Source organism: Cygnus atratus, chromosome 3, assembly GCF_013377495.2.
Source record: "Cygnus atratus isolate AKBS03 ecotype Queensland, Australia chromosome 3, CAtr_DNAZoo_HiC_assembly, whole genome shotgun sequence".
Lineage (NCBI taxonomy): Eukaryota > Metazoa > Chordata > Aves > Anseriformes > Anatidae > Cygnus > Cygnus atratus.
This window is the reverse complement of record NC_066364.1, coordinates 59,126,175-59,139,539: the sequence shown is the minus strand read 5'-3', so window position 1 is coordinate 59,139,539 and position 13,365 is coordinate 59,126,175. Positions and strand designations below refer to the sequence as shown.

Here is a 13,365-nt window from a genome sequence, read left to right as displayed (position 1 = left end):
CACCAGGGGCCTCTCCACAGGCCACAGGGGAACTGCTGCTGCCTGCCTGGAGCACCTCCTGCTGCACTGACCTAGGGGTCTGCAGGGCTGGTGCTCACTCCTTGCTCTCCCAGCTGCTGTTGCACAGCAGTTATTGTTTTTTTTTTTTTTTTTTTCCCTTCCTTATATTTGCTCTCACAGAGGTGAGACACCCAGCATTGCCCCCGGCTCAGCTCTGGCCAGCAGCAGGTCCCTTTTGGAGCTGGCTCTGATCTGCCATGGGGCAGCTGCTGGGCTCTGCTCCCAGAGTCCACCCCCGGCAGCTGCCCTCTACCAGACCTTGCTGTGTGAATCCACAGCACCAAAGGCACCGTTTATGAGATAAATCACTGTTGGGACCTATTAGGGAGTTCAAGACTGTCCTGCGATCCACTTTTAAAACGCAAAATAGGGTGTGGTATTTGGGCCAAGTAATGTGGCCCAGGACTCTAGTTATAAAGTTAGATTAGGTTTAAAATAAAGGTAGCCCTTCCCTTCCCTTTCCTCCCTCCCCGCCCGGAACGCTGTAGCTGCGGAACGCCCGTGCCGCGCACCGCTTCCCGGGGGGGGGGGGGGCGGCGGAAGCAGCCGGGACCTTCCGGCGGGGGCGCGGTGCCGCCGCCTGCGGCTGCCGAGAGCCCGGCGGGGGCGGGCGGCGGGGCCATGGCGCTGCCCATGGCGCCCATGGAGACCCAGCTGCAGAGCATCTTCGAGGAGGTGGTGGTGAGTCCGGCCGGGCCTGCAGGCCCGGGGCGCCGTGCGGTGCGGGCGGCGGAGCCCTGTCGGGAATGGCGGCCTGAGGTTGTTCGTGGCGTGGTTATTTGTCCGTACCTGGCTGGCCTCTTTGTTTGATAACTTCTATTTATTTATTTATTTTTATTTATTTGTTTTCATGTTGTCATTCAGATTGTGACTTGACTGTGCTGTCGCTGCCTGTTTTTTCAGCAGTATTCTTTCCCCAAAGTTGTAATGGGACAAAGCAAAACGTTTTAACAAATTTTCATGGCATTTTTGAAGCTGTAACTGAGAAAATACCATGTAGTTACTTTCACTGTTGCTATTAGTCATCTTATGGACAGCATTGAAGCTTACTTATGTTTCTGTGCAGAACAGATGAGTGTCAGGTTTTCTTCAGTGTCTTGAAAAGGCTGAGAGTTACAGTCATGTCTAGGCTTTGCAATTGAGCATAATGGTATTTAAGAAGAAAAAATGCTTTAGAAAAGATAAACTGGATATTCATAGATAATTTTCTACTGCAAGGCCGTACGATTGCTTAATGGAATTTTAAAAGCAATGGACTTAAACTTGGATGGAGAAGTAACTGTGAATACAATTGATTTGTGTAACCAAATGTCATGAAACAGGAGTGGGACAAAAGACTTATTGGGATTCAGAAATATTGGTTTCTTCAAGTGTGGGAGAAGAGCTGCAGTTACAGAATTGAATCATTTCTACAACTTTGGGACGTAAATTAAGAAAGAGTCTAGCGTAACACAACAAATGCATCCACCTCTGATACAGTCCCATAGGAGTCTGGTTGTTATTCTTTAGTGTTGCATCCTGCTGGTTAGGCACCCTTGGAAAACCTTGTCACAACAGCTCACCTGGGGCTTTTCTCTTGCAGAAAACGGAGGTAATTGAAGAAGCTTTTCCTGGGTGAGTGTGATGTTAGATTTTTTGTTTGTGACTTTCTGTGTAAATGTATCTTTCTACTTGTGCTCTTTCGCTGGTGTAATGCTAACAACGTTTTCTCATTTGCATTAGTATGTTTATGGACACTCCTGAAGACGAGAGAACCAAACTGATCAGCTGCCTGGGTGCTTTTAGACAGTTCTGGAGCAGTCTTTCCCAGGTTAACATTTAATTTGTTGCTTCGATATACTTTTTTTTTTTCCCCCATGTAGTATAACCTTGTCTAGTAGACAAACACTTAAGCTATAAGGTCTGTTTCCAGTTATTCAGAATCTGATTTCAGGTATGGCATGGTAAAGAATATAGGAAGACTATGCAAGAAAAAGATCAGCTTTTACATTAGAAAGACTATATAGTTGCTTAGCAAAAGTTGTGCACTTCTAATAAAGATAACCAATTGGAAGTAGTAACTGTTAAGAAAAAAAGCTATTTTTGGTAGAAGTGAATAAGTAGAAAAAAAATGAAAATAATGTTTATGTTCAAAAATGACCTTTTAATAGTTAGATGCCTCTAGGCATTCTTCCTGTAATGGGAGATCTCATCTTCATTTTCAGTGAATTTGATTATAACTGATACGGGAAGAATTGTATAAAACAATTCTACTTTATTCTCTTCTGTGCTGAACCCATATGCGAACAACGAGGTTGACTATAGAAATCAGTTTCAGGTATGAGACTTCAGTGGGAAGCGTTTACAGTACTGTATCAAATGACTTGTAGGGAAAACTGAATGTTGGACAACTGGACTAAAAACATTTTAAATCTCATTCTTATCTCCTGTCAGTTTCAGTTCTTCACAATAGGACTTTATATGAATTCTATAGTTTGTTTCATTACCCATAGATACATTGTCTCTCCCCTATGCTGTTTTTTCAGGAATCCCATGAACAATGTGTCCAGTGGATTGTAAGATTCATTCATAGCCAACACAGTCCTAAAAGAATTTCTTTTCTTTATGACTGTTTAGCAATGGCAGTTGAAACTGGACTTTTGCCACCCAGGTAAGTTAAGCCACAGTGGGTCAATAAATAGGATACTTGGAAGCTGCAATATTGCAGGGTTTTATGTGAGGGTATTATTAAAGTATTGCTGAAGAGCACGTGCTTATAATCCGTCATTCATTCTTGCTTTGTCTTCCTCTGCTAGGATGGTTTGTGAATCTCTGATAAACTCCGATACGCTTGAGTGGGAAAGGACACAGCTGTGGGCCTTAACATTTAAATTGATCCGGAAAATTATCGGAGGTGTAGACTACAAGGTATTTTCCCCCCATTCCGTTCTTTGTGAGAAGATGTATTGCTTTATGGCTTTGCTCTTATGCTTTTGTGCTGGTGAATTGCAGTGTTTCAAAGTCTGCTTTGTTAATGAAAGAAAAAGGTAACTGAGTGAGGCCAGTTTTAATGCTTTTTCGTAACTGTGCTTTACGGTAATAGGTAATTCTGTACAGATATGCAACTTCTCCTACTCTCTTTTCTAGCACACAGTCATCTTCCATCCCTTTATTGATTACTAAATATCCCTCGTGGTTGCATAAGTGGTACATACAGAAAAGTAATGCTATCAAGCAGTAAGGCTGAAGTTCTTGCATTTGCTCTGCCCCCTGTTGCTACATAGGAGAAGCAAGTCTGAGTCCTTGGCATGGTCCGACTCCAACAAAAGGAGTAGAAAACCATGCATATCTCTCAGAAGACCACTTCACAAAAGTTGGTGGGCAAGATGTTGTTAGAGCAAAACCCATAAAGCACAACATTGTACATTGGGCAGTCTGCACAAGACATCATATGCTGGATATCTCTGGATGCACATCAAAATTTCAACAGTTATTTTTCTTATCTGGGGTATGCCAAGATTGAGAAGTCCCATAAGAGGTTTAATGTCATTAGCATTCGCATTCTCCCTAGCAGTCTGTCTGCTGGCACTTAGTAAAAACCATCTGATTTCACTGAAGATGCTGTCTGGTCATATTCACTGTGTAATTTATCTGCCAGAAACGAAAAATCTCCTGGAACATTAATTCTGTGTGCTTTCTTTTAGGGTGTGCGCGATCTGTTGAAAGTGATCCTAGAGAAAATCTTAACAATTCCAAACACTGTGAGCTCGGCTGTCGTGCAGCAGCTTTTAGCAGCAAGAGAGGTAGTTAGCTGAATTTTATGATGTCATTATGATGTCACATCGTTCTTTTGCCATTCATCAGTCTTTCAAATAGAGCCACTTTAGCTATTAGAGTTGATACAGATCAACAGCAAAGACCTGTTCTTTTCTGTTATTGTGTTTTGTACCTCATACGAGGAACTTTTTGGGGATGTTGTTGTGCACTAAAATCCCTAAAGGAAAAATCAGACCCCATATTTGACTTACTGAAGTAAGTTGTATGAGATAAAATGTTGAGATCAACTACTTTCTTTTTTCTTAATGAGTGAAAATACTAGTTGTTTTCAGCCTTTTATGGGCAGACGTAAAGGCATAGTTTTACTTGGATTTAAACAGCCTAATTTACACTAGTACAATTAAAAGCAGATTCTAATCTAATGTACTATCAGGGTACAACTTAAGAAAAAGTATTTTAATCTTATTGGTATTTATTTTTATGGGTTTCCCCAGACTAGTGGACGGGCTATACCTTTGTCTATCTTATCCAAACTTTTTTAATGCTGATACATTCTTCTACTTATAGGTGGTAGCCTACATTTTGGAAAGAAATGCATGTTTGTTACCTGCCTACTTTGCAGTTACAGAAATCAGAAAGCTGTATCCTGAAGGAAAACTTCCCCACTGGGTAATGACAAGATATGAAATCATGTAATCTAGAGTTTTGTTTTACGCAAAACAAAATGGTGTCTTTTTTTTTTTTTTTTGCTTAACAAATTTAAAGCGAAGATTTAGGATCTTCTATTTAATGGCAAATTCTGTGTTTAGGTATGTCAATTAAAGGCATAGACTTGTTGTGATTGCATCAGCAGATCCCTGTGTTCTTGCATGAAATTGATGGCATAGTTTTGACCTCTAGCTTGATGTTCAGAAGTCTTGATGCATTGAATTGGGTTTGTTTTAATACATTTGGAAACATAGGTCATGCTTACCAACCAGCTTGTGCTCTTTCTGTAGTAAGAAAGAAAAAAATCACTTTAAATTGCTGACTGGCATGGTTTTATTTGTTTGTTTAAATTCAGTTCTGCAGAAATGTTTGGGGCTGTCGTGCAATAAAAATGGTCATTGTTTCTATAAAGAATGTAATATTGATCCAATTTTTAGTTTTGTTTTCTGTTAAAATAGCTAGATGTCTGGGAAAAGGTAAAATCCTGACCCCTTTGAATTAATGGGAAAACTACTCCTGACTTTTTCTGAGCCAAGAGTTAATCCAGAGCATACTAATGTAGGTGCTCTATTGTTGTGGTATTGTTATCCAGAGGCAAACAGAAATTCTGAAGTTTATTTTGTCTTAAAATCTTTGCTCCTAAATAGCATACACTGAAATAATAGGGTATATGTAAAAGAAACCATTATTATACAGTTATTATCAATTATTATTATTATTATTATTCTCATTCAAGTGCAAAGTGAGAAGAGTGCTTCCTTCCTCTTTACAAGGTTGCATTTTTCCTTTTGTGGTTCCTAGTTTCTGGAATATTTTTCTGACTTCTTGAAACGTGTAGGGAGATACTATTTTTAGCAGATTTCTGTGTATCTTACTAAAATGCATAAACTGTTTTTTTTAGTCTTAAATATTCTGTATCAATATATGCAACTTAGTCTTATTTTTTTTCTCCTTTTCTCATCCAGCTACTAGGTAATTTAGTATCGGATTTTGTGGATACCTTCAGACCCACAGCAAGAATAAATTCCATTTGTGGTAAGAGAATGACTTGAATTCACTAAATATTTTGTTTCATATAACCTTTTGGGGCATATATTCATCTAAGCAAAATGAATCAGGGCTTATGTTTCATGTAGTATCTTTCCTTTTGTTAGTTTATTTTCAGACTTGCTTCTCTTCAGTTTTTGCTTTGAAGGGGAAAATTGATATTGACGAGGTTAAAATCATTCAAGCTGATAGCAGAAGTGTACTTTTTGTTACGTGGCTGTGTAGTTTCTATCTACAGTAGACCTTAAGAAAATCATCGCTTTTCTACATTTAAGGATTTTGAGATAATACAGATCCACCAGTATGTTAGTCATAGAATGTTTCCTGTTTTCAGTTTCCATTGGAGCTTTTGTAGCTGCTCAGTTTCATCCCTATTGTGGCAAAGTTCTCTGCGCACTTCCTAGTTCAAATGAGTACTGGCTCTCTTCTTTCATGAAGGAAAAACTCACCTTCATTTATTGCTAGAAATCAGAAGAGCAAAAGTGTGCTGTTTTAATTGTGATGCATGTTGTGGTTTTCTTTAAAAAGATAAAGATTTCTTCTGTTTGCTTTGAGAACTAAGTAACCTTATGACAGTTGCATTATTTCTTAGCTCTAAGCAAGTTTTATTGCAACTGAACTTAAAGAATGAAGAGATTAAGAATGTAAAATCATCATGTCCCCAAGCATTTTGATTACAAAGCAGGTAGTTATTTTGCATGTATAAAAGGGTTAAGGGGAAGATGCAAGTATTTATACTTTTTGTTTCGTGTGATAGTGTTATGGTTGGTCTGGACAGTAGAAGTCATGGAATTTGAACTGAGAATTATATTTAGGTCAAAGTTAGGGCACCTAAATTTAGATTCTTATACATAGGTGCACTAGGGGCTCAGACCAGATGCTTATGGTTAAACAATTGAAATATATCCCAAGTCTCTAATCTATACTATCTAATGAGTCTAAATTTATCCTCCAAAAAACTCTTGGTGTGCAGTCAGCTGAATCACACTGGCCTACACTGACGTAGTTGACTAGATTTCCTGCGACTGCAGGAGGAGCACGGACACTTGTATTTGACTAACGTCATCTTGAATGGAATCCTGCCCACAGTCTGTCTTAGGGGATGAAGGAAGGAAGAGGGAAAGAATAGGTTGCATACTTAAACTAGTAATACCGCTTTTGTTGCAAGGGCCAGTGTACTAAAAGTTAATCCCTAGGCCAAGCAATGGCATTAGAACAGTCTTTGGGTAAACTGAAAAGTCTTTGGGCACAGAGGTTACTCCTCTAAAGATGAAATAAAACTGACAATTTGTGGAGCACTATTTTTGTGTGTGTGTGTGTGGTTTGGCATACAGTATGAAGTGCTATGATTTTTCCCCATGGGAAGTAGTGTTTCTTTTAGATTAATACTTGCAAATACTTTCATTTTCAGGGTACCCAATCTGAATAGAAGGGGATTTAACTCCTTAGACATTTTGTTAGTTGAGAAGTTGAACTTTCTGTTGGGAAAGATAAAATCAGCTTGAAGCAATCCTATGGTAAAAAGCTATAAACAATGGAAATTTAAGGAGAGCATAAAAGTGGCCGAGGCTACTTTTTGCATCAGAATGATTAATCATAGGCCAGTTTCACTGTTTAGAATTCATAATGTTTCGTTGCATGTAGGTCGCTGTAGTCTTCTTCCTGTGGTAAATAACTCAGGTGCCATGTGTAACTCCTGGAAGCTGGATCCTACAACCCTTCGTTTTCCTTTGAAAGGTCTCTTACCATATGATAAGGTATGCCTTATTAAGCTTCTTAAACCTCTTTATGTTCTGGAAATACAAAGGTTTTATATCGTATGGGGGGGGCTGAATTCAACTGTGAATATCCTATTGTTCCAGCTAGCCTAACGTTAGAGTTGTAGATGTTTTCCCTGTGTTATGTATTTCAATGACCTCAGACTGTATGTGGAGGACCTTTAAAATAGCATGTGGTGTAACTGATGCCCAGGAGGCTGAAGAAAAAGTTGTTTCATGCTCTTTGTTGGTGTGTGCTTCTGGGAGCAAGTGGGAGCAGAGAATTGATTGAAAAATAGTTTAGCAGTGAGGAGATGAAAGAGAATGGGAACGTGATTTCTTCTTTTCTATGCTCCTTGTTATTTCATGGGAAAGATACATTTGCAATTCAAATGTAAATATAAGTTAGCTTATTTGAAGTTAGAACTCTAGAGTGTGAAGCAGTGGTGTACTGAAAGAAGTTAACAACGTAAATGATCAGGACAAAAATCCAAGGTATCCCGTCCCCAGTATAGCCTAGGTGTCTAAGGAAGGATATAGAGGATACATATCTAATGTCGCATACTGCTCACAGTCCACAGCTATTTTCAGTTTAGGGGTTTACTGAGACAAGCTTGGTTTCTATATTTAATAACCATTTCTCTTCCAAATACTTGTTCAGTCTTCTCTTGAGCCCACGTAAACTGTCAGCATCCTCAGTATCCTTTTGACAAGGAGTTCTACCTTTCAGCTTTGTTGCATGAGCTGTTGGCTTCTATTTGTTTTAAATCACACGTCAGATAACTTTTTATTTAAAGTGATTCAGATGTTGGAAGATACAGTGAGCAGTTCCATATCTGCTTTCTTCGTGCCACTTGTGATTTTTATGGATCTTGGTCATGTGCTTCCTCAGCTGTCTTACCTAGCTTCCTTTCAGTTCTTGATGGTCTTCCAGAGTCCTGCTCACAGTTTTCCAAGGCTGTTTTCAGAAAGCATGACACCCTGTTACTGGTTTTAAAGAATGTCTTTCTATCTACTCCCCATAACACCTCTAAAGAGTTCTAAAGAGTTACAATTATTTCCTTCTTTCTTTTGGGTATCAGAGAGCAAAAAGATTTGCATAGGTAGATCTGCGTAGATAAAACACTTGTTACATTGCTAACTCAGTTAAATGATAGTATTAAACATAATGTTGAGGCAATATATGTTTGTGTATGTTTGCTTTTTTTTGAAGGATCTGTTTGAGCCGCAGACTGCTTTGTTGCGATACGTGCTGGAGCAACCGTATTCAAGAGATATGGTCTGCAATATGCTAGGTCTGAATAAGCAGGTACTGTACTGTGCTGTAACACGTGGTTTAATTCTGCATAGAATCTGCACTATTCTTTTTCTCTTTTCTTTGCTATAGCTAACTAAGCAAAACAGTTTAGGTCCAGAGAGTGATTTTTTTTATTATTTTTACTATTTTATTTTTATTTTATTTTTTAATGAGATCATATTAGGTTAATTGGACACTGTTGTTCCTATCATTTGGATATTGCTTTACGAATGTTAAATTAAAAAGTAGAGATTTAAAATATGATTTTTTTTTGCATTGCTTTTTTTTCCTATAAGGCCAGCCTCAAGTACACCCTTGACAGACAGTAGGAGACTGCTAGCTCAAAAAATCGGCTTGACGGTTACTGTTCCTGTTTTTAGTTCTTAAAACGTTGTATTTTGTTGTATTGGCATGTTACAGTACTACAGTAGTGGAACGTTGGGCTTTGCTTTATTATGTTTTTTCTTTTTATACATTAGAATGGGGGGGCTTAGTCTGACTTGGGGATCCTTGAGGCTGGCCTCATAGTCACTGTTTTGTCTTTTCTTTTTTTCTTCCTTTATTTTTGTTCTGTCCTGTCTTGTCCTGCCCATCCTCCAATGCTCTAGACCTTGAACATTGCTCAGGTATGTTCACAACCTTACTGTTGTATTGTGACTAACGATACGCTGGCCGCTTTGTAGCCACTGATTCCAGTTAGAGAATACATGTACAGTCAGGGCTTGAAATTGGCAGGACCATTAGACAAGGGCAAATTGTCAATACAAATCTCTTCAGATATGAGAGATGTAGCATAAAACTGACAGTCAGTGGTCCTTTGGTCCTAAGATTTTGATTGGAATGGACTGCTACCATTACCTTTACCAGTCATAAGTACTTTTATTGCTGGAATTTTCAGATAAAGAGAGACTCTTAGTTCAAGACTCCTTTCCTTATGCAGGTGGAAAAACATCCACTGCACTCAATTGTAAAATTACAAAGCTGTAAATACAATCCTTGTAAATATATATATATATATATATAAAAGCAAAACACATTTAAAAAAAAAAAAAAGCATTAGGAAGTCTCTGTAACAAACTTCCCAACAGGCAATTATAATATTCTTCAAGCTAGGTGAAACACAGTAGTGTGATAAGTAGTTCCTTAAAATTTGGACTCTACCTGTGGGGTTTTGTTTGTATTCGTTTGTTTTTGATTTAAAAAAAAAAAAGGCAAGCCTGAGCAAATCAATCAAGTAGACTTTGTTCAAAATTTGAAATATAGTACTATATTTACAGTTGATCCCTTGTTACAATAATAATTCCTCTCCTATTTAAAAAAAAAAAATCATTTCAAGCTTTATAAATGGCGTTGCTGTTTGCAATACTATAGTGAAGGTTGTGTCAGTGTTTCCATTTAAGAAACTTTTTTCAGATTTTTGACTTGACTATAAAATTCACATGATCCTGAAACCTTGTGTATATTTTCTATTTTAAGTGAAATACAGCAATGCTCCAGTGCTCTTTCTGGGTTGAGACAATATTTTGGAATGCACAGATTCCTACATCTTGGCAAACAGTACTATACTGTTGTATTCAACGGTCTTCTGTATTTGAGACTCTTAAAGCAGCTGAAATGTTAAACTTCAGAAATGGGCTGCTAGGTTTAGTGTTCAGATGAGTAGTATTTGTATTTTGTGTCTTTCTGTGTCTACATTTAGATAATAAATCAAACTCTTCTTGTATGTATGTTGTAGCTGGTAAATCATACAAGACTACAGAAAAATAAATATTGAGCCTATTTTATTCTTCTATTTGTGGTCTGTGCCTTACAGTCAAAAAATATCAATGTTAAAAATGCTGGTTTTTTAGTCTTATTTTTCCATCCTCTAAAAATAGTTGATGGAAATTCAATTGAATTAATGAAATATATTGAAGTATACTTCTTAAAACTTGCTTAGTAGCATAAGAACTTCTACACAAAGTTTCAACCTGGCATGAAATTTTATGGCCAAGGAACAAACTTGAAGAATGTAGCTTATAAAGGAAATGCTGACAGAACATGAACTATAGCTGTGCTGCTACAACTACACCAGCGTAAGGATGTTTAGGCTGCTGTGATTCAAAAGTGCAAATTTAGAGTAGGGTGGTGTAGTGGTATAGAACAGGAATACTATATGTTCTACTGAGACATTGATATTCTCTGTTTAAAACTGTGAAAAACATTACAATTTAAATCACTTTTTAGGTACAAATTAATGTTATAGCTGAATTTGTTAATGTAGCCAACTGATAAAAAAAAAAAAAGTAATTACGTGCTCTTCACAAGTTGTGTTACTGCGTTGGTGTTTTCGGTAAAATGGCTGATAATTTTGTATTTTATACTTAGAACTGAACTAACCGCTATACGTTGATTGTCACTGTAATAAAAGATGCTTAGCAATGCAAATAGTTCCAAGTTTGTTTCAAAAATGAATATGGAAACACCTCAAAGTGATGATCAGGCATTCCTTTTTATTTATATGAAGCTGCTTGTATGCCCTGTCAACTATTCACACAGATCCAGTTGCAGGATTGGAGCCTTCATTTGAATCTTTTGGCATCTCAAACTAGGTATGGTTCAGCAAATCGGAAATTTGCCCTAGTTCTCGAATATTCTTGAAGACGAACAATGAAATTCTCTGGTTCAGTCTTAACTAAGCAGATGTGTGTTAGAAAAATGTTCACTCAAACCGTCTCTGAGTTGTGTAGAAAATATATATCCAGCTGTCCTGCTAACCTTGAGAAACAAGAAGGTAAAATCTGGTATGTTTATGGATTCATATGTTCCTTTCAGGAATTTAAGTTTTGTTGTGGGATTTTTATGAGTTTTTTTATACTTTTACCAAGTCTATGTATGGCTGTAAGTCCAGATGCAGTAATACAGACTTCAGAATATTCCTTCTGTTGGACTATGGGGTTGGCTTTTTTTTCCTGCTAGTGTATACTTCTATGTGTGGTAGTATTTTCTTTTCTAGGTGTGTGAACTGGTTTATAGGAAGGAGAGTTTTAAATTGTATCTTATCATGTCACTTCATATACATGGGTAGTACTCCCAATACTTACTTACCTTTTGACTAATTTTGTTGAGGTATTTAACAGTCTGTGTGGGTTTGGGTTTTTGGGGAGTTTTTTGTTTGTTTGTTTTATTTGGAAAATGCTTAAAAGCTTAGAGTGTCTTACATTGCCAAATTTATGGTTTAGGGACCATGTTTAAGGGAATACTTAAAACAGTTGATTCTTTAAATCAAACTGTAGTAATGTCTTAAAACAGGCATGAAATTACTTTTGAACATTTTGCTTTATATTATTACCTTCTCTATACGTACAGATTTGCATGAAAAAAAGTCCTTTTTGAATAATTGAATCCCTGAATAATTAATCTGGATGGCACTGCAATCCCCTAAAAAATGAAATTTACTTAAGTTTAATCTAAACTTTGATTGGTCTGAGTTGGGGAAACTTTGAAAAAAGGAGGTAATTTTTCAGGTGTCTTGTTTCTATAATGTTACACAAACTTTTAATTAGGACATACTGTAGTGATTTTGCAAATTGCCAGTGGTGATCTGCAGCTTCGACTATGAGATTATCTGTACCGTGCTGGGTTCAGGTGGGTGTGTAGTTGTAATCTCTGCTAGCTACAGACCAGAATAGTTTGCTTAGGGAAATTGTTTATTTGATGTCTGTCCATGCATCGTGGAAGTAGAATTAAAATATCAAGTGAAAGGAATGACATAATGCAAAAAATGACTTCCCCTTTTATTTTTGAAGTATTGTATATTGATGTTGGGGACTTTCTGGTATTATCAGTGTTAGCATGGCAAAGTACTAAAACTAAGGGTTGTGATTACTTTTTTTGATACATTTCTGATTGTCTGTGTGTTGAGACCTCTTGAGTGCAATTTCCTTGTTCAATCTTGCACCATTTTTAATGAGGAAAACTTCAAAATGCCCACTGAACTTGGTAGAAATAGAATCAGGTGTAATATAAACAATAAACTATAGGGGCTCATTTTGAATCTTGGCAGCATACAGTTGTGGAAAATGGAAGTGAGAGGGGGCTGTAGTTCTGTTCTGCATCAACTGCTTTAGCCATTTAACTTATGCACTTTGAATTTGACTTCTGGAGATACCCATTGCTCAACAGGACTCTTTGGCTCTGAGGTGTGATCTCCTGAATCCACTATTTATTAAATATTTTCAAGCTAAATGGTGTTTCTTTAAAATATTTGAAACAATAATAACCTGCAGCTAGCCTTACTGACTTCTTTAAAATAATTCTCTTGTATGGAGGTCTTTTAACAAAAAAATGAAGGACAATTGAAGCTTTGATCTGCTACGCTGGTCCATTAGAGGGCTGGTCTTGAGAGAAATTTTAGTATCAAATTGTCCTGGTAGTACTTTTTTTTCCTGTATCTCTTTATCATTTAATAACGTTTTCAATGACGTTGTGTATTTGTCAGATATTTAAAGGTTATTTTCAGGAGTGAAATGGAGAGTGTTTACTTTATTCACATTTTTGTAATTTGGTTATTTTATTTCTTATTTTTAAAGACCAAAGCATAGTGGTTTTTACCACTGTATTTTTCCACATGTAAAAATATTTCCAAAATCCCAAATCAGTTTTAATTTTGAAACACAAATTCCTGTTTGTTTTTGAGGAGAATCAGCCGTCACCTCTATTTTGTTCATGTCTCAATACACAGAGAAGTTCTCTTTCAGT

The 13,365-nt window shown here is 37.1% G+C and overlaps 1 protein-coding gene across 2 annotated transcripts in view; it reads left to right on the top strand.

Moving 5' to 3' along the window:
• Nucleotides 1-614: 614 nt before the first annotated feature.
• The window catches only part of MED23 (mediator complex subunit 23), a 37,400-nt gene continuing 24,649 nt past the window's right edge, over nucleotides 615-13,365 (top strand). The window contains exons 1-11 of one of the 2 annotated variants that reach the window (XM_035538512.2): nucleotides 628-741; nucleotides 1,643-1,674; nucleotides 1,783-1,870; nucleotides 2,586-2,710; nucleotides 2,856-2,967; nucleotides 3,744-3,842; nucleotides 4,384-4,485; nucleotides 5,490-5,559; nucleotides 7,216-7,328; nucleotides 8,542-8,637; nucleotides 9,234-9,251. In XM_035538512.2, coding sequence (XP_035394405.1) covers nucleotides 682-741; nucleotides 1,643-1,674; nucleotides 1,783-1,870; nucleotides 2,586-2,710; nucleotides 2,856-2,967; nucleotides 3,744-3,842; nucleotides 4,384-4,485; nucleotides 5,490-5,559; nucleotides 7,216-7,328; nucleotides 8,542-8,637; nucleotides 9,234-9,251 — 915 coding nt within the window. In that variant the 5' untranslated portion in view covers nucleotides 628-681. Of the gene's footprint in view, nucleotides 742-1,642; nucleotides 1,675-1,782; nucleotides 1,871-2,585; nucleotides 2,711-2,855; nucleotides 2,968-3,743; nucleotides 3,843-4,383; nucleotides 4,486-5,489; nucleotides 5,560-7,215; nucleotides 7,329-8,541; nucleotides 8,638-9,233; nucleotides 9,252-13,365 lie in introns of both variants that reach the window. The other variant, XM_035538513.2, reaches the window with a different exon arrangement.